Source organism: Mastigoproctus giganteus, chromosome 5 (assembly GCF_048544385.1).
Source record: "Mastigoproctus giganteus isolate SK-2022 chromosome 5, ASM4854438v1, whole genome shotgun sequence".
Taxonomy (NCBI): Eukaryota; Metazoa; Arthropoda; class Arachnida; order Uropygi; family Thelyphonidae; genus Mastigoproctus; species Mastigoproctus giganteus.
Genome location: NC_143579.1, coordinates 60,365,128 through 60,386,729, shown reverse-complemented (window position 1 = coordinate 60,386,729; position 21,602 = coordinate 60,365,128). Strand labels below are relative to the sequence as shown.

The following is a 21,602-nucleotide window of genomic DNA, read 5'->3' as shown; positions in this document are numbered from 1 at the left end:
ACACTCTCTAACACCTAATTAATTACTGCAAGTTAAACAAATCCGATTAAAACTAGTCTCTTCCTTTAAATTGTTCAGAATACTTGCATAGAGCTAACACCAGATGATGCTCTTATTTATGATTTTTATAATGAAAAGAAATAAAAAGAATCAATTCATAAGGCTATGGCACAGGATATGGCTGCTTTTTCATTATAATAGAACACAAAATTATCTATTTCAAACTTTTCAGTATTGAAAAAAATTTCTGCATTCATGATCAGTGTATTGTTTAACAAATGAGATCAAAATTTTTTTTATTCATTAATTCCAATTCTGTGCCATATTTTTCAATGTCATTTGCACCTCTCCATAAAATATAAGTGAAAGTAAAAAAACACATCGTAATTATGAACATACTACATTGCATTCAGATTGGAAAAACAAATTTAGAAGCATTTATGAAAGAATACCGCTTTCGACGCTTGCTAAAAATTGTTTCCTTTGCAGCTAAGTGCTTTTGAAAGTTGCTGAATTTGTGAATTAAAAGGCAAATGGAAAAAGGTTAGAATATGCAAAGGTAAGAGTTTCGTTGAAATTCTTCCAAGGCTTTCTTTGGTCTTCAGTCTCCACTGGGTGAGTACTTTGTATGTTTACATACCAGTGTCACAAATGGTCACTGGGCTGTCACAGACATTCTTATGCATATGACAAGTTAGGGCTTGCTACCTGGGAGTCTAGAAAGCTGACGGAACTGATATTCAGGTGACACTTGAATCAAGTGGACCGAATTTTTGTGGCCTGGTCGTTCTGCAAAAACCAAATCCTCGTCTGCTTGCACCTTCATGATGATGGGACTGTCAGTAACTCCGGGTACAACTATAATGTGTAAGCCATGAAATACTGTACCTAATATACTGGAGGTGACCACCCAGAGGAATATAACCCCGTGTCAACCAGGTAATACCACCACCTTGCTTACTGGATGCTTGAAGTTTTAAAACAAGTGTCTAGTCTCTAGCTTCAGTTTTATAGTCACAGAGATCCAACTGGTCGAGATGCTAAGGCTTTTGCAATTACTAATGACCCAGCAGACTTACCAGAATAACAGGCAATCCTTACCACCAGCCAACACTCCATCTTTTTCTCACTAACAATACTTTCAAGTACACAGTCAAGGTGAATGGTCCTCTGGGCACCTCAGATCACAACAGTGATGGTCTCTTCTCCAATGAATGAAGCCTTCCTCTCATGACCATTCTCATTTCAACCACTTGTGCACAGTGAAGCCTGATTACACAGCATTCTGTTGGAAGATCCTGTTTCAGTTCACAAAAAAAAATACATGACAAGGTGCACATGGTTTTCTAAGAGCTGCTGCTAGACCTCGCCAGTGAAGCATTGGCCCATATGTACTAGGGATCCTAATTCTTTCCAGAAAAAGATGCCCCATATTAAGCAATCACTACCACCTGCCTGGATAGTGAGCTCTTGTACGATGGGTCCATGGACTCATGTTGCTTGTGCCACACACAAAAGCATCCATCAGCACGTTGCACCAAGTACTTGGATTTATCCAACCAGCACACTCGTTTCCAGCCCTCCAGTGTTCAACCACAGTATTCACCATCGACAATGATCAGCAGCAAGGAGAAGGAAACACTTGGGTCGTCTGCTGTGGAACCCCATACGTCTGAACGTGCAGTGCATCATCATTTGGGATATTGTTCTTGCATTCCCCATATTGTATTGCAATGTCGACAGTCACACAGTGACCTGCCATTGAGCCCATACAACCCTCTGCACCCTTTGCTCAACCACAAACATATACCTTGCATAATCTTTTACAGTTCTGTTGGCAGGAGGTGGTTTACCCATTCAATACCATTCTTTGCACATCTTAATCAGTGGCCTGTGAGCAATCAACAAGACATGCCGTTTCCAATATGGAAGCACCTGATACATGAGTTCCTACAATCATGCCCTTTTGAAAATCTGTGATATTTTTTCTACATTCCATAATTGCTACTTTATCACTTTAACTTGCATGACCAGATACAAATTGCTAATGCTCTGGCATATAAAGCTGTTTGGCTTTTTTTATACGGTGAGCTATGCAGCACAGTCCATTATGGATGGGGTAGTCATAATTCAGTGATTACTGAGTGTATATGGCTTGCCTTGCACTGGAATTTGACTCTAGGGGTTTTCTCACAGCTTAGAATTTGGAAACAGCAATTTGGGAATAATTATGTTTTAACCAGCTATAACAAAAAAATGGTGGGACATGCAGAGGGTTGACAGACGAATTGCAGAAATTCTTCTGCACAGCCTGCATTTGATCAAAGTTCTGTGGGGGTCCTCTCTCTTTGTGAAAACAGACAATCATCTGTCAGACATATTGTTGGTGAAGGGATGTTGAACAGTCTTATTGATGTCAAGAAAGTGCCAAGTCCTGATGGTATTTCTCCACTTGTTCTCAAAATCAGTGCTCCCAAGCTTACTCCTGTTTGTGTCACCTGTATACACTTTCCTATTCCATTAGTTTTTTTTCCCTTCTGCTTGAAAATTTGCTCATAACTAGCCAGTTCCTAAAAAGGGTAACCAATCCCTCCCATTCAATCATCATCCCATTGCCCTTACCTCTACTCTTTCATAATGGAGAAATCTATTAACTACTAACTAAACTATCAAGAAACCTTCCATCTGATCAATGACTGCCAACTATGGTTTCCATCAGTGTTGATCCACTGGCAATATGGCTTATGTTATCATCTATGGACAAATCCAATGGAAAAGTCTGGTAAAACTAAAGCAGCTGCTCTTGACATTTCAAAGCATTTTTATCATGTTTAACATAAAGGTCTCCTAAATAAGCTTTAATCTTATGGTTTGCCAACTGTTTTTGTAACTGGGTATCCAGTTTTCTCTCTGACCTGCAGGTGATAGTAGATGGCTCTCTGTTTTCTAACTTCTCCACTAATGCTTGTGTTCCCCAAGGTTCAGTTCTTTCTCCCACTCTTTTTCTCCTGTATATTAATGACCTTCTTCCACTAACCAGAAGTCCTTTCCATAGTTTTGCTGATGATAGCACATTACATTCCACCTTCTAGTTTGAAAAACCTTGCCTTACACAAACAGTTTCGACTTCTCAAATATCCACTACCAATTCCTTAAATGTTGATCTCCAGGTGAGGCAAAGATAACTTAGTTGATTTCAATCATCCTAAAACTCAATCCTCTCTTATATTTCACAAAAAGAATTCTTCTGCTCTATGCTTATCTTCAATGGCACTCAGATTTCTAGACAAGATCACGTTTCTCTATTAGGGATTACTCTAATTTCTAATTCTCTTGGCATAAGCATATCACAAATATTGCTTCCTCTGCATCTAAAATATTAAGTTTTCTCTTTCGCTCTTGGCATTACTTTTCTTCCAAACAGCTACCCACTCTACAAATCTCAAATCTGCCTTACCACAGAATATTGTTCTAGTATTCCTACATTTGAGGGAACAATATTCTAAGATTCCCCTAAAACTTCTCTCAGACTTATACACTCCATTCAAAAGAGGGAAATTAGGTTAATTAATGATCCGTCTCTAACCAAGTCTCTCCACTGTTTCGTAGATATTCTGTTTCTCTATAGATTCTTCCATGAAGAACTGTTCTGAATTGGCTACTCTCTTGCAAACCAGTCCAAATACATGCCACAACCAGTCAGCATGCTTTTACTACCCAACTTCAAGCTCACAGAAGGTTTCTTCCTCATTTATTCCTTCAACTTCCCTTCTTATACATTTTCCTGAAAATTACTATCTACAGAACTTCAAGTCTAATGTCAACAAGTACCTTCTTTCATCTTCTCAACATTCAATCCCCGGTATTAGAATCTATAGTATTAAGAACTATAGGTTCTAATACTTTTTGTGCTTGGGGTTTTCATAAAAGGGAAGAAAAAAAAAACCCACAGTTATATCAAAAGTCATTTGATATAACTGTTTCACAGCATTCCAACCTAGAGAGGCAGAATAACAGAAGGAGGTTATTACAAGAAACCATTAATCAGTAAATTTCAGAAGAAATAAATATACAGGTGATTTCCTAAAGCACTATCAGTTAATTCTACAATCAGTTGAAAGTTATCAAAATATGAATATATTATTATTCTGCCTCTCTAGTTTGGAATGCTGTGAAACAGTTATCCCAATCCTTGTCTATAGGCAATATTTGGTCATTGTTTGGATGACTAAACAATTATTTTAATTTTTATTATTTTTTTTAATACAGCATATTGAGTTCTCAACATACTCACAAAATGGAAACCAAAAATTAAAAAGTATTTTGTTAATTACTGATATTTTAATCATCTTGGGCTGCTGTGCTTTTGGTTATAAATGATTCTAGAACTAGGGGCCATAAATTCAAGTTAGAGGTGGGGAGAAGTTTAGACTAGGTTGGAGGAAGTTTTATTTCTGCCAGCGAGTTAGAAATTACTAAAATAAGTTACCTACATGGGTGGTTGGAGAAATTCAAACTGCTCCAACGAGTCTTGAAATCTCATTGCATGACAATTTATTTGCTAAATTCTGCTGCAGTATGCTTTTGTAAATATTTAGTTGGTGGTTATAAAATCACATAAAGATGATTTTATAACTTTCATGTGATTAAATTATAAACAATTATTTTTTAAATTAGTATCCAAAAACCGGTATTTTTTATTTTTTTTTTTAATCAATACCGGTATTTGAATACTGGCAAAAAATAAAAAAAAAGACCAGGATTCCGGGATCTCGGTATTGTAAGACCTAATCACAACCCTGTGCCTTCTTCCTGCGGCCACCCAACTATCCACCTGAGAATTTTTCCATTATTCCCAATATGTTCCAGTTTATACAGTAACCTCTTATGAGGTAATGAGTCAAATGCCTTGCTAAAATACAGTGGACCCCCACTTTACGATATTAAGCCATACCAGAGACACTTGTATCATGAAAATATCATAATGTGAACCCAATAACACAGTTTTTTGGTAATTCGTTCCAAGACCTTGGAAGTTGAAATTTTCACTATATAACTAAGCTATTTATCACTCTTAAAAGGTCATTTTTATAATGTAAATTGTAATATTGATTTTAAAAATGATTAAAACTAATATATTGATTAAAGTACAACACAAAAAAATCACTTCAACTAAAGGATGCAAAAACAAAACATGCAGCCAACACATTTACAAAGGCTACTATTGGCTGAGAGGAAGGACCATGTGGTACAGTTGGAGACAATTGTAAGCCCATCCCATCATAAAGTGAAATAAGTAGGCACCTTTTAACATGGTCACTGGTTAATAGAATCAAATTTCACAAAACCAATTCAAATCATTAAAATGCACTACACTTCCATCATTATCATATGTTCAGTTATAAGGATCAATATTTAATGTCTTTGTGATATTTCTGGAAGTCACAACCATAAAACAATAAAAACAATTTGCAGCTTCGTTTATTAGGCTTTTCTGTTAGTGCAATCTATTATAAATGGGTAGTAAACTCAATGTTATTGCATTTGCGATAGTACCGATAGTTGGAATTTTGTGAGTTTTTAAGTTATAATTATGAAACGTGTTTCCCCTTCCTTGGAACCTTCAATCATATGAAAAACAAATTTTCAGAATCTTCTCTTCATTCCTATTTTTTAATTTTCGTAAACTTGTTATTGTTACTCCATATGAAAAATTATATGAAATTTTGCTCTCTTAGCCAGTTCTTTCTCATATGCAGCCTTGGCTTCTAACTTTAACTGTGGTTCTATCACAAATCAACTTGTAGCTGTTGTAAGCTTCAGTACTTTTCACTGTTCTGTAACTATCCCATGCCCATCTTTTTCTGTTCTACTTGACTGGCGAGCTCCACATTCATCCATTTAAGCATTCTCCTCCTGCAATATTTTCTTAATGGTATGTATGCATTCATAGCTTCTGTGATATTTGCTTTAAAGATATTTCATACTTTGTAAAAATTGTGTTTCTTAGTTTTATCCAACAAAGTTGATTTTTTATAGGTTAATCAATATTTAACTTTAAATTAACATTTATATCTTCTAACTTTTATGAAAAAATACTATTCTTGATCCTTGAATAATATATAATAAGTTAGTTGTGTGCAATGCTTTACATTTCAGGTGTGTTAGCAAATAGTGATAGTTCATGATTTATAACAAATTAAGTGAACCCATTAATTTGAAAATTTGTTACAAAGATTCCTAAAATTTCTAGGCATTGAAATTTTGCACCGAATTGTGCATTAGTAATGCAGAATTTGAACGAGCTCTTACAGCGATCTGAATGAGCTCTTGTTCAAATTTTATAGTAATATTTCTGTAGGGGAAACTAGGGCAGGAATGCTACGAAATAGAAATTAAACTTAGAACCATCCCAGGGGCCGACAGAATATAGGTCGAAAATTTGGTATCAATCCCCATTTTTCTTGCCAATTAATGCAAAATGATACATTCATTTATGCTGATTTTTTGTAGGAGAGGGGGGGGAGGGAATGAAGGCTGTTTGTAACTGGATCTGAAATTTTCCCAAGAACCAACAGAAGAACATATATTGAAAATTTGACATCGATCTGGCTTTTTGTTTTAGAGTAATATGCAAAATATACTTTCAATTTATACAAATAGATTTCTGTGGTCGGGGGGGGGGGGGAGACTATAATTGATCTGAAAGGCTTTCCAGGGACCATCGAAACATACGTTGAATATGTGATATCGATTGAACTTTTTCATATTTAAGTAATGCATACACATTCGATAAAGTACTTCTATTACAAGCTAAAATATACACTGTGCATTACATGTTAGGTGCATTGAAATAATTGATTTTTTTTTTTTTTTTTTTTCTTTTTCTGTGATTAACTGAAATGAAAAGTTAATGTAGCTATCTTACTATCAATTAGTTAACCAAGATATAACTTGAAAGAAGACTTCATAAAACTTTATAGTTTAACCTAATTAGTTTAATTACAACTGTATTTATTGTTTTTTCCTATATACTTTTAATTATCACGTTCGTAGGAAACTACATAAATGCCGACCGGGCTAGACGGGTGGGTAAAGCGCCTGCCTGGCAACCCAAAGGTCACGGGTTCGAATCCCACCTCGGGCTTGGATCAAAGTACTGCAAAAACCTTGGGAGGTGCATTATGGCCACAGAAGCCGATGTGCCAATAACTACCAAAGAAAAAGACACTACATAAATACAATGCTTTTTTTTTTTTTTTTTGTTATTTTACAATGCAATGGTACTAATGGGCAACATGAGAGCATTTATTAGTTACCTGGAGAGGTATTCTAGCATCCATCTTCATCTCCACACTTCTTTTATACCTAATTACTATGACATGTTTGTACTTTAGATAAATTTATTTCCCATTTGAAATGGTTATGTTCAAGAAACAGTGTACAGTAGCCTTAAATTATGGTGCAAATAAAATATTTGCACCATAATTTATAACCTTTGCTAAGCCAAATGGCTATATAAACATATATTATCGTTTGAACTAGAATGAAAAATTAAAGAAGTGTTGTCCTTTTTAACTGAACAATTTATTTTGATGGTATCCTACTTTATCTATAGGGAAAACTTATTAATAAGAACACTGTCTTTGTACTACTCTTGATATGTCTCGAAAAGGGAGATTATGGTTACAGAAATTATCGTTTCTGTCCAATAAATCACATTTGCTTCTACTGAAAACTCTCAGCTTCTTCCATTTCTCATTACATTAGGACGTTTTAACTTTTATACAATGTCAACCTATTCAACTTGTAGACACACTACCCATGCAGCAAGCAAAGATGAAGTCATTTGATTTTTTTTTTTTTTTTTTTTTTTGCCCTTATATCCGAAAGACATAGTAGATAGTAACAGATAATAAATAAATAACAAAACGCTTCCCACATCACCTCTCTAATAATGTCTAATTCCTCCTCAACTCTGCAGTGTTAGCACTACACCTGTGAAGTTAATTCAAAAAGAATGAGCCCACATTAATTGTCATTGAAAACAAAAAGCTGATTTTTGGTACTGTCCTAAATACAGATATTTTTAATTGGTATAGTTTTGAATTTTTAATTTATCATTTTCCCAGAGCTATAGCACAAGTCCACCCAGCAGGCACAGCTTCACATTTTTTCTACTTTTCACTTGTACTAATGCTAGTGTGGGAAACTGACTGCAACTAGTGCTACAAAGCTTCATGTTTATTTCTAGTTCAAGTTATTTAGAAAACTCTCCCACATGATCTAATCATTATTACCAGCTTCTAATGGTCGTAACCACATTTTTCTTAAAAGATTCATCTAAAATATTCATTATTATTTTCAAATAATAAAGACAAAAAGGGATAATCACTCAGGACAGTGTTAGTAACATGCACAATGTTCACATTTCACAGGGTACCATCATTAACATGATTTATTACCCTGTAGATTTATTTAAGCCATAATGCCATCCTTCCACATGATTTATTATCCAAGGACCAAAATTAGCATGATGATTCCATAATGATGGGAGAAACTGAGAAGTGGGTCCAATCCAATTTGTTTCAAAGTATTTTATAAAGACATTGCACTTTTTATATGAAGGATATTCTGATGGTGGATATTCTCAAATGATTCCTTCTCAAGCTCCCTCTAGTTCCTCTAAAGAAACAAATGACCACTGACTTCACTAACTTTCTGACAATTTGTTCCTCTATGTATGCCATCTGTAATCCTAAATGTTGTACTTTCTGCCAAATTGCTTGACTGAAGTGAAATAAACAGCCCTTACTGTTCCCTAAGAAGTTCTCAACTTTACTACAAGAATATAGTTGAAAATATGTTGGAAAACCTCCAGAAGCTGGGCTGCAACAGGAGTGTCAAGGTACATTTTTTACACTCCCACATAGACTACTTCTCAGAAAATCTAGGAAGTGTTAGTAAAGAAAAGGGTGAGAGGGCTCACCAGGACATTAAAGACGTGGAGATGAGGTGTCAGGGGAAGGAGAATGTCAACATGAGCTGACTATTGCTGAATGCTGGGGAGAGAGAGAGAGAGATAGAGAAGGAGAAGGATCTGCAATAAAATCAAAGAAACGAAAATTTGACCCATCATAGATCAGTTTTTAAAATGAGAGGCAAGTGTTTAGTGGACTTTTTACCACACTGCCCTTTTTAATAGTGTTTTCGACTTGTACTTAAATATAAAAGGCTGGTAAAAGCAGCACTTTGTTATAATTTAGTACACAAATTCTTCCAAAATTAATAAAAATTTGGGAAAAATTAGATTTTTGAAAAACCTAGCATAATGGAAAACAAATGGAAGTCATTTTTGAAATCAGAATTAGAAAATGATTCAGAAACATCCTTTTCTGAGAAAATATCAGTGAATTTTCTTCAAAATGCAGAGTAGTGTTATCTCTCCAACCTAAATACAGTCAACAATGTAGGAAATATATAGAACTTCATGCATATTATATTATTAAACAATGTAGAAAACTAAAACAAAATAAACAGCCTTTACCAGATTCATGTTACAGTGACAATGTTATCAGTGAGTGATATTAACAGTGGTGGCACCCTCACATTTGTAGAAAAAAATGGTGGCGGGACTCCTAACAGGTGTCCATTTTTAAATTTTTTTTGGAAGAATGTTTTGGGATTTTTTGAATTTTTCTAGGACAATGCTAATATTTTATCTTCTTTTAATGGATTGCAATACTTACTGTATGTAACTTTTATATTTTAAAAAAATATTAATATTGTTAAAACATGCAGTTTGTTTTACATCTTTTATTTTCAAAAACACAAAAAAAATAATTTTCTTAAAAATTACAAAAAAATATTAATAAAATGAAACATTAGTCTCTTCCATTTTCCGATTTAAGGATCATTAAAATGCATGAAATTTAAAACTGCACATGTGCATTATTTCTGCTTATTATGCATATAAATATTATTAAAAATTAATAAAAATGTGTATTTAATACTATTAGAGTTACTTCTATTTTCAGACTTATTTCAAATTTGGTGTCCAAAATTTTCGACTACAGACATTACTTCCCACAGGGTAGCATCCATTTTGAGAGAATACCAGAGTTCGTGTTACCATTCTATGAAAACAATAAATCTTTCAAAAACAACTAGGGTAAGACAGGTGTTTACTGACCTAGCGGGAGAGGAAAAAACAAGTAACCTGGAACTTTAAACAAACACAGCATAGGTGCTTGTCCAGTTCCATGCCATTCTTCAAGCATATCCAAATAGTTGCAAAAATGGTGGTGAGGCACCTGACAGGTTCTTGCACCCAATTTCTATAAGAAAACTGTAAGAAAATCACTTCAGAAACAGAAACCATTGCAGTAAAAGTTTGACTATATTTAGGAAGGTAGAAAAATTTTCAGAATTTTAATCATTAAGTAACAGTTAATACATGAATGCAATGTTATTTTCGAGGGGCACCTGTAGGTGCCACACCACTACTGCAAGTTAATTGTTCTGCACACATAAAAGTCCTATTTGGTTACTTCATATTAAATTTAAATCTAATATTTTAAACCTCTACTTATACACATCTTTTCCTTTTTTCTCTCCATGATATTCTTTTCAAGTACAGCACCTCATAGGTGTAAATAAACATAAATGAGAAGAAATCAGCAGAAAAGTATCTGCAATCAACAGATATTTTAACTAAATGGTAATGATACAATGAAAATTGCAATAGAAGTATAAGGCTAAAATCATTAAATAAAACAATGATATAACAAAATTTAACACTTATATCACGTATTGCCACAATGATTGCTATAAAGATACATGCTAACTGCAACCTGCAAATAAGCATATTCTCTCTCTCTCTCTCATGGCAATTTTCAGAAATTCTCTGGCAATACACAGTATAAGTGTTTAATTTTTTTTTTTTTTTTCTTTTTCATTAGGAAAAATGACAGCAAAGAATCCTGTGATGCCAAGGTGCAAATGCTGTACAAAATCCCTGGGTAGAGGCAAGTTCTTGCTTGTAACTTTGGTATATTTATTTCATAATTTTCATTATATAGTTTTAATTTGCTTTTCTTGCTTGTCTGCAGGTTACATTTAGCACCTCTAGCATTATTTGTTGCAGTTTTCAGCAGTTCTTATGAGTGACAGTGTTTAATTTTGTTAAGTCATTAGTTGATTACACCACATTTAATTTACATTTTTAATGATCATTAAATTAAAAACACAAAACATTAAAGGTATTTAACTAATTATTACCATTCAAAATATCTACTGATCACAAATACTGCATTTCTTCTGAGTTGTGTGAACACCATAATGTGCTATGTGATGCCATATAAAAATTTCCAAGTCATCTCTCAGAATTTTGCAACTAACAGAGTTAAGCCACTGAAATCTGTTAGGATGGTGTGTCCTACAGATATTTTTATTTATGTTCATTGGATGCTCTACATGTCCTTCTAAATCAAACAAAGTATAATTTGGTAACACTATGAAGTAATGAAGCTTGGAGAATTTCCTTATTTTGATCCTTACAGAAATTTGGAAGTTAACTTTCTTTAGACCTTTCAAAATACTTGGATGATAAAAAGCAGGGAGAACACACATATCTGAGCCTGCATGACACCACATACTACTTGAACAGTGGACACAAATGTAAATTCACTAACAGTAACCTCTGTTAGTCCTACATGGCTGTCACACAACAAACAAACTTTTTTTAATTAGGATAAAAAGTTAAATTTCTATTATATTAGAAAAGAACTCATTTTTCTACATTGACTTTCATTTTCACAATCAGTTGTCACTTATTATGATAATAATTTTTCTGATAATTATATTATAATACTTCTGAATGGAAACTAACAGAATTAAAAATATCAAAAACAAAACTATCAGATATAAGAGCGACGAACTCCTTATTATGAAACAACCTTGGGGAGCTATGACTGGAAATTTCTAAGTGGTACTTGTGTTATCTGTCTAGAGATATATGCTTTTCTGTAAACCTTGAACCACTCACATGATTGCTATACTATAGCAGATGTTAAATTAAATTTATAATTTTGTTATTTATATTGTTCTATTATTTTGGTAAAAAATCTTTTCTTAAATCACACTCTTTCAAATCAAATTTCTGCACATAATACTGCATATGCTATAGCACACAATGTGATATTTACAGGAATACTATGATAGCTTCTTGATTAAAATAGCAAATTATAAACATCCCTATAATTAAACTTTGCTGGACATACAAATTCAATGGCTATTTCTCTATTCCAGTTGTTTTATATTCTTATGAGTTAGCAGAAACCCAAAAACTAGGAGGTATATGTGTCTATATGTTTTTATTTATTTATTATATATACATGTATGTATTTATTTGAAAAGGTCAAACTGTAAAAAACAGGCAAATATAATTGGATGGCATGAGAAATACTAACATCATAATTTTTACTTTTTAAATTAGTATTTTCTATCTCCGGTATCACAATTCTTGCTCAACACACACACACACACACACACACACACACACTAAATTCAATTCTTTACTATACCATAGTTATAACAATACGAGCGGACCTATTCTGTACCAAAAGAACATATGCCATGCCACGATACTGCCTCCAGATGGTTCCTTTCGACACACCAGTGATTCCTTGTACTCTATTTGTAGAATACTGTTTCTTATTGCTAAATAAAAATGAATTATTTGGAAAGATGGCACCAAGACTATCTAAATTTGTTTATACCAGGACAGTAGTTGGCAACCTTTTGGCACAAGCAGGCTGCATTTGACTTGCACCTACATAAAGGATTCAAGACTAGCAGACAATACATTTAGTATTTGGACGACAACAAAACTATTACACATATAAATATTATAATTCATTTTAATATAGATCCTTCTTTATTTGGGGAAGATGAAAAAAACAACAAGAATGATCATATCATTAATCTATTATGCTCCCAATGATAATGATAGGGCACTTAAGATACTCTCTTACTATCTCTTACTTAAAAAATTGGGAAAAGGAAAAGTTACATAAGAAATTATAAGCTACACAAAAAGAGGGAAAAAAAAATTTGAGATCACGTTATAACATTTTTTCATGTTGAAAAATGGTTTTGAGATCATGTTATAACATTTGTTCGCATAAAATTTTTAACAACCAGTTTGCACTCTATTACTCTGAACAGTTTTTGCTGTTTTAGTCCAACTCTATTTAATTTTTCCTTTGCTTGATATTATTTAAAATAAATAATCTTTATTGCTGATGGTATGATACAAGACTAGGAACAATAATACTCATCACAACAACATGGCCAGGAGTTTTAAATTAAGGCAGAAAATGATACATATGATTAAAAATCGGGGGGAAAAAAGTTACATAAGAAATAAGCTACACAAAGAGAAAAAAAAAAAATTTGAAATCGTGTTATAACATTTGTTCACATAAAATTTTTAACAACTAGTTTGCACAAACTGGTGCAGAACTGGTTCCAGCTGATCACTAGCCCTACTCCCTTCTCTTTTTGAATTTTTAATAGCTGTGGTATTAACTGTATTGTCCATGTTAGACCCTTCCTGACCTCACAGAATGGGTCCTACTCAAAGCAGCAACCATTGAAACATTTAAAAATCATATAAAACTTTAAAATTAACTTATATCTCAAATATAAAAGCCAAAACTTCAATTAAGAGCATGCACTCAGTGTTAGAAAGACATGAGTTAATCCAGTATATTTACAATTTATTACATACATATTTTTAGACAAATATACATTGTTGCTCACCTTTTAAAACCCAAGAATTTGTTCGGCATCTTCATTGAATGAAAACAATTTGCAGAATTTAAGGAAGTTATATTTTCAGGTTTACTTTTAAGTTATCAATAAATAAACTTTTGAGACTCAATTTCATATAGTAACACTTCTATATTGAGATGTTTACAGAGAAACCAATTTCCAGTACAGTACTTAACAGGCAACAAGGAATAGCTAATTTATATGATCAGTCTCCCACATACACATACAGCATGTTACCTATGTTTTTTGTTGGTAGGGTTGATTTCTTAACCATCTACACAAGGAGGCCCTGTATACCCTTACCACATCACAATGTAAACTAGAAAGACCAGAAATAACTGAATTAAAAAGTAAACAATGGTTCAGATTTTACTGTAATAACACTACTACGGAAATGACTATAAAAAGGGATTGATTTATATGTGATTTAAGCATGAATTTAAAAAAAAAAAAAAAAAAACAGAAGTTGACTCATACCAGAAAATATGGTATTTTATTTGAAGTTAGTAGCCCTAATTAGTAATACTTTCGCACATTTCGAAACATTACATAAAATGCATCTACTTATAGCTATAACTAAAGCATACTCTAACTTAAAATAAAAGCTATACTCAAGAATATGCAGTTATTTTATTTTTTGATAACCTACATCTCTAAAACCCATTATCTGAGGACAACAGAGGAAAATATAGCAAAATTTCAATTTGGAATTTATAACACTAACTCAAAGAAGTCACTAGCCATAGGAAATGTAGGCAATAAATATTTATTGTGTATGGTCCAACCACTATAAATCTTAATATTTAAGACACACAACAATACAATACATCTAAAAAGTATTTTCATCTTTAATACATATACCTAAAAAAATTAATATGGTAATTTCCTAACCTGTGCCTCAGCCAAATGTCACAAGTTAAACCTCTGCCAACAAATTATCTTATTTCCATTGCATGACCTAAATATTATTCACTATATAGCTTCATGAATTAATGAGCTCAAAGAACAGAATTCTTTTGCATTATACCACAGCAACTACAAAATAAATCCTACTTTATTCTGCTTCACAGTTTTCACACTAATATAATTTTAAGAAGTGCAAACTGATTTGTCTTGTATAAATTGAACACCAACACAATATGAACTGTACATAAATTTCATTTCATTTACATACAGCACATAATAAATAAATAAATCCATTTCATTATTTATTTATTCCCTGTTAATTTATAGTGCTTATTTACGAGGACTAGGGTGGGTAAAATTTCTATTTTGCTCCAGGTGCAGGAATAGTGACTATACAGCTGTGACTAAGTGGCTAACGTGAACTACTCATCTACCCCTCCCCCATTTTCTGATCCCTGCTTTTTTTTTTTTTTTTTTTTTTTTTTAACTGAATGAAAATGCCCCGCCCATCAAAGGTTTATCCTGAGGCACCTGAGATAGTCGTCTTGGTGCCTCTTCTGTGTAGCAAGACTATAAAAAATCAGAATATGCTTATATTGATCATATGGCATGCAGGTGTTTTAACCACTTAACTGATATCCCAACCCCAAAAATGGTGCAATATTTAAAAGCTATTGAATCTTTAAATATTACCAATGCCACTTGAGAGTAAATAAGGAAGGGGGGAGCTAAGATCTCACATTCAGATTAAAATGATTAAAATATCAAAAAAAAAAAAAAAAAGATTCCTTACACCTGCAAATGAAGACAAAATCAAGCCATTTGCCTCTGACTATGGGATGGATTAAATCACTGGGAATGCAATGAATATATATATATATATATATATATATAATACAAACTTCACAATTTCTATATTATATTATTCCTAAATTTATGAAAGCATACTGTAAAAAATTATGTAAAAATATATAAAAAATTACTGTAGTTGTTCTCATTTTGGGGATTTTTAGAGCATTAACATTTGGATTTGTAGTAGTGTTTTGGCATGTTGTATCACATTATTTATAGAGAAAGTCGCATATTGTGAGAGAACGGAAAAGCCCAAAGCTGTATTACCTTATAAGGAACTCTATAAAAAAATAAAAAAGATAAATAGCTTTCAGTCACAATTCTTAAAACTGATTTCTGCCTCCAAGCGCATCAAGCTCCACGTGTCCACCTCCTCCACATCATCTAGCTCTTCCATAGACAAATCCATATTATCTTCCACTTATGAATCCTTGTATATATGGTCTTGTTGGATTACTGGCAAGTTAAACACCTACATATTTTTACATTTATAATTTGCATTGCTAATTTTTACTCTTTCTATTATTTAAAAATTTTATTTTTATATTTTCCAACTTGACCAGAATGAGATCCACCACAGTCTCCATTACTTTTTTAAGTATTTGCCATCACAAGGGTTTACCAATCGAAACTTCTGCAACTGGCAAGGGACAGTTGCAGTTAAAAAATATTTTGAAAAAGTATTAAAAAATAGAAAAAAAAGATTTAAAAATATGTTTTAATCTCAGTAGATCTAATCAATACCTTGATGATTAGATCTCTGAAGGAAGCATATGAATTTTAATTAATTTTAATTTGGCACTTTTACTTTTTGTATAAAATTGCATTACATACTAAAATTTTTAAAAAAATTAAATGAATTTGAATAACAAAATCAAACCAAATATACTACTGTTATCAGCTAAATTTTATCATGTTTAGCCCTGATTACAGAATTCAATTTGGAATCCAGCTTATATTTTCAAATTATAAGTTGTTTTATTGTAAAGGAGTTTAACTTATTTAATGGTACACTTTTTACAAATAAATTTCACTTGACAACAATTGTCACATGGTTTAATTAGTGTTATTCACACGTAATTAATTTACTACAAAGAACTACAATGTCTTTTGAAATCAATTGAAAAATTACATGCAATATTTAGTATGGACTTTTTGCAAAGTGTTTTTGACAATGTTTGCTACCTTTGTTTTTTTTTTTTTTGAAAGAGAAGAAAAGCATTAATACTCATTTTGGGAAATGGTAGAATACTCTTGTGGGCAACACAAAAAACCAACAAGAAAGCTACATGTGACCTGGCAGTTTGTCAGTCCTCATTTATAGGATAGTTTCCCTTAGAGAATAGCAGCTTTCACAATAATAAAAAGTTTAATTTTGTATAGACCAATAGAAAGGCACATATAGTCATTCTATTTTACCTTTACTTTATTCGCTAAGTGTACTATGTATAGCTTTTAAAACTACGAGACATATGCAGACAAAATAATTCTGCACATAAATCCTATCTTCCTCCTTGTCTTATGCTTCATTTTGCTATACATCCTTTAGGGTTATTACAGAAAAAATAATAATAAATAATTTCGAGCTTTAAATGATCAAGAAATGGAATGTGAATATTTACGATATCGCTACGATAATAAAGTTTCCAGTGCCAGAAAATTTTTAATCTGCAAGCACCACATGACGAGATAGTCAAAAAATTACTTTTTTATCCCTTCCAATTTATCTGTGGTCTTATCTTCTAATAAATTAGAAATGTTTTAAATAATCATACTTGCAATACTTAATATTCAAAGCACATGAACCATGCGACCCCGGCAACTCAACTGAAAATGAATATTTGAAATTATATAAGTTTCAATATGTCCATATTTTCCTTTACATTTTAAATATTTAAATTACATTTTAAATATTTCAGATTCATTCCTCTGTATTCTCTAATCTGCTGTAAAGGTTCTGACCTTCAAGGAGTCGTATAATACGTTAAACCTTGACCAACGGTCTTTGTTTCCAATCTCTTAGAGATACGTTAAGTCGTTTAGCAGACATAGTAGTCAGGATAACGGTATCTCCAAAATTAATCTGTTGCCGACGCATGCCAAGAAAAGATAACATTCCATCGACATTTTTAAACTTACCTCATGTTCATCCTCATTCCTGACACACAGGCAAGCTGCCCTTCTAAGAAACCCATCTGCATCATACGTACGTGTGGAATTTGGTTTCTCCTTCACCATGCTTAGTATTCCTATGGTAAACGAATTCTGAAAATATAAACGCCTATCGCTGCAGTTGTTACCAGCGTAACACGCTAAGCCTGCTTCATAATGAAATTCAGGATTTAATTAATAAGATAAAATCTGTATCTTTCAAATCCTTAATCATGACACTACAACAGTTTGCCTCGAGCAATTTAGATTAATTTTAAACGGTTTCTAATTAAAATGAGCTAGCTACATACTAAACGACAACTACCAGAGCGCACGGCACTTGACACTATACCGTGAATTAGATATCACAGATGGATGCGAAACACTGATTTCCAATAGAGATACTAGCAACAGCGCCACGGTACAATAACGGTATAAACTGATACTAAGCTACTAGTACCAATTTAAAAGCGCGCTTTTCAATTTTACCTTGTTCTGTTCACAGATTAAATAGGAATCCGTGATTCGATTATTTTTAATTTCCATTATTCCATCTTATTATGTGAACATGCAATTCATTAATATTAAAATCGTTTGTCTTTGTGTGTAAATTGAAAAGCATGCTAGTAAATTGATACAGGAAGCTTAGGATCTCATTTGTGCTCTCGTGGTACCACCGTTAGTTTATGCACCGTCCTCTCCACACCAGGTAGAAAAAATAACTAAGTTCGAATCTTGTCAATGACGCTAGGAATTTTTATGGATCTTCTTCACAGTGTGTCTAACTAAGTCCGTCTCATATGAGGGTAGCATGGTTTTTTCTCCTGGATAGATACTCGATTTTTTTAACAAGGAAACAGCAAATCGACCATAATATGGTCTTAACCGCTGATGCTCCTAAACTCTACTACTACAATAACAACAACAACAACAACACACTGATGTGATCAATCGTGTATGACTTAAGGAACCTTTATGGGAAATTTTCACTCCATGGAGAGATAGTCGGGCTTGTATTTCACCATAGCAGTTTCACCATAACCTGCTAACGAACAAATACATTTTCGTTTGCCCTGTGGAAGACAAAGTGTGAGGAAATTGCAGAAGAATATGCTGCATATGTTTTAGGAGTTTCCTGTTGCGATAACATACCAACCAATCGGTACGTAGGTGATCAAAATATCTCCCTTGTGCATAGCACAGTATAATCACCGCCTTCTCCACACCAAATAGGAAAGAGCTAAAAAGTTCGAATCCTGTCAATGACGCTAGGAATTTTTATGGATCTTCTTCTTCACAGTGTAGCTGAGTTAGTCTGTCTCAGGTGAAGGTTACACGGTTTTCCTCCTGGAAACTCGATTTTTTCATCCAGAAAACAGCAAATCGACCACAGAATACACATGTGGTCGATTTGCTTGTAATTAATATTACTCACATAATTATATAAGGTGCAATATGGCCGAACAACAACAACAACAACTCTCCTGCTATTCCTTTGTTATTTTGTCAATGGTCTTGCATGATATATTTATTATTATTATTATGATATTTTAAGGTAGTCGCGGTAGCACAGTGGTATTGTCACCGTCCTTTTGCACACAGCGTGGAAAAAGTGCGAATTCGAATTCCATCGATGACGTGAGGGACTTTAATGGGCTTTTTTCACTCCCTGACTGAATTAGTCGGTCTCAGGCATAGATAGCAAGGTTTTTCCGCCCAGAAACTCGGGGATTTTCGTACAGCAAAACAAGCAAATCGACCAGAGAGCACACGCTGTTTACAGACACAAATACGGGTTTATGTAATGAATTACGGGTGACCCTAATATAATAATATTATATAATTCATAAACCCGTATTTGTGTCTGCAAATTACGTGCGTTCTCTGGTCGATTTGCCTGTTGTGCTGGACGAAAAAACCCGTTTCTGGGGGAAAAAAATACTTTTCTATCTATGCATGAGACCCACTAACTCATCCACGGAGAGAAAAAAAAACCATAAAAGTTCCCCATGTGATCGACAGGATTCGAACCCGGGCCTTTCCTCCTGGTGTGGGAAGGACGTTGACGATACCCACGCAGACAAATTGCTTCCATAACTAAGCTATTATTTTTAGACCACCCGAATAATTGAATTCATCTGCTGTGCTGTGTGTCTTATGGCTGTTAATTGCGTGTGTTCTATGTACATTTCCTTGCCAATCGGAATAATGTCCTCCTTCATTAATGAAAGGAGGAGGATCATATTCACAGCTAAAATGCTAATAGAATCAATCTATGAACATGCCGTTTGGAATTAGAACTCCTGGAGGATCTCTCAACTTCGTCTCTGATCCATTCTGATGCTTCTTATTCATACTAAGAGGCTTGCCTGACGGACAGATTCCTTCCCAACTAAATGTTCAACGCCCTCAGCAAAATAGACTGCGACATGCACGAATTGCGAATAAAAAAAGTACAGACAGAGTATACTTCTTGCCATAATAGCTTTCTAGTTGGGGTCCTCGTGGGCAGCACAGTTGATAGAATCGCCATCCTCCCCACACCAGGTGGAAAAGACTTAACTTCGTATCTAAATGACGTGAGGAATTTTTTTATGAGAGCATCCTTGGAATCAGAGGAGCTCCCCACGGACTGGAGATGTGCGAATATATCCCTGTTAGTTTAACTTCTGTTCCAGGGAAAATAAAGGAGTCACAAGTAAAAAAGTAATACTGAATCGTCTAGACAATGCCGCAATTATACTTCACACACAGCATGAGTTTGTTAAGGAGAAATCTTGTTTGATCAGTTTCAACACAACACGATGTGGTCACAAAGGAACTAGATCCAAAAAATAATTTTGATATCATATACTTGGATTTCAGAACGCTTTCGATACTGCTGCATATAAAAGATTGCTGTACAAATTGGAGTAGGGTGGCATTAAGAGAAAGTTGCTGTATGGGTAAAGGGATGGTTGACTTCCCGGGAGAAGACAGAGAGTGGTAATCAATGGACACTGCTCTTCGTGCACTAATGTTATTTGTGGAGTCCCCCAGGGTTCGGTGTTGGGCCCATTGTTGTTTTCTGTATTTATCAATGATATTGATGCAGGCATATCAGGCTCAATGTCCAAGTTTGTAAAACACAGCAAGGTTGCCAGGGTGGTGAGTGATAGTAATAACAGTATGCTATGGCAACAAGATCTAGAGGAGTTAGGCAGATGGGCTGAGGAACGGAAATTGAACTCTAACAGTGATAAATGCAAAGTACTCTTATGGGCAGTGGCGGCTCATGATTCTGATGTATAGGGGTGCTGCTCTTAAAGTTACATTAAATCGTCTTAGTTATAAGCCTTGTAGACTTAGATAGTAATAATAAGCAAGTAAGTTAAAAATACTACAAAACATTAACTGGACACTTAACATTCACAGACTTGGGTAATCTTGAAATTTAATTTAAAAATAAAATCCATTCTTCGGTTTTTATTTGTTGAAAATAGATTAATAACTTTTTCATTCAAGTTTGGTGCGCTGTTGACCAAGCTTTTTTCTGTTGAAAGCATTGCTTGAGCATTTAGCCTTTCCTGATTCATAGCGCTCAGTAAAAATGTTTTTATTCTTTTTAGTGTCGAATGACAGCGTTCTGAAGTAGCCATCGGAGTGGTCAAAAGAATTTTTATGAGTTTTGTAAGTTCACCAAGGCTAGATTATTTTCTGAGATAAATTTCAGCAAGTCAATTAATTTGCCACCATTGTGTAGATCATATCTGCTATAGTAACCTAATAATTCCATCAGAAGTTTTTCTCTTTCAATCATGGGATATGCCTCTGTAGTCACCCTTACATCTTCCATGGGCATTTTCGTAAGATAAAAT

General features: G+C 33.7%; 1 protein-coding gene across 3 annotated transcripts in view; it reads right to left on the bottom strand.

Moving 5' to 3' along the window:
* The window catches only part of LOC150085437 (diphosphoinositol polyphosphate phosphohydrolase 1-like), a 132,544-nt gene extending 114,441 nt beyond the window's left edge, over positions 1–18,103 (bottom strand). For all 3 annotated transcript variants that reach the window (XM_090373242.1, XM_090373243.1, XM_090373244.1), the window contains exon 1: positions 17,734–18,103. In XM_090373242.1, the coding sequence (XP_090229368.1) occupies positions 17,734–17,832 (99 nt within the window). In that variant the 5' untranslated portion in view covers positions 17,833–18,103. The remainder of the gene's footprint in view (positions 1–17,733) is intronic.
* Between the last annotated feature and the right edge of the window lie 3,499 nt (positions 18,104–21,602).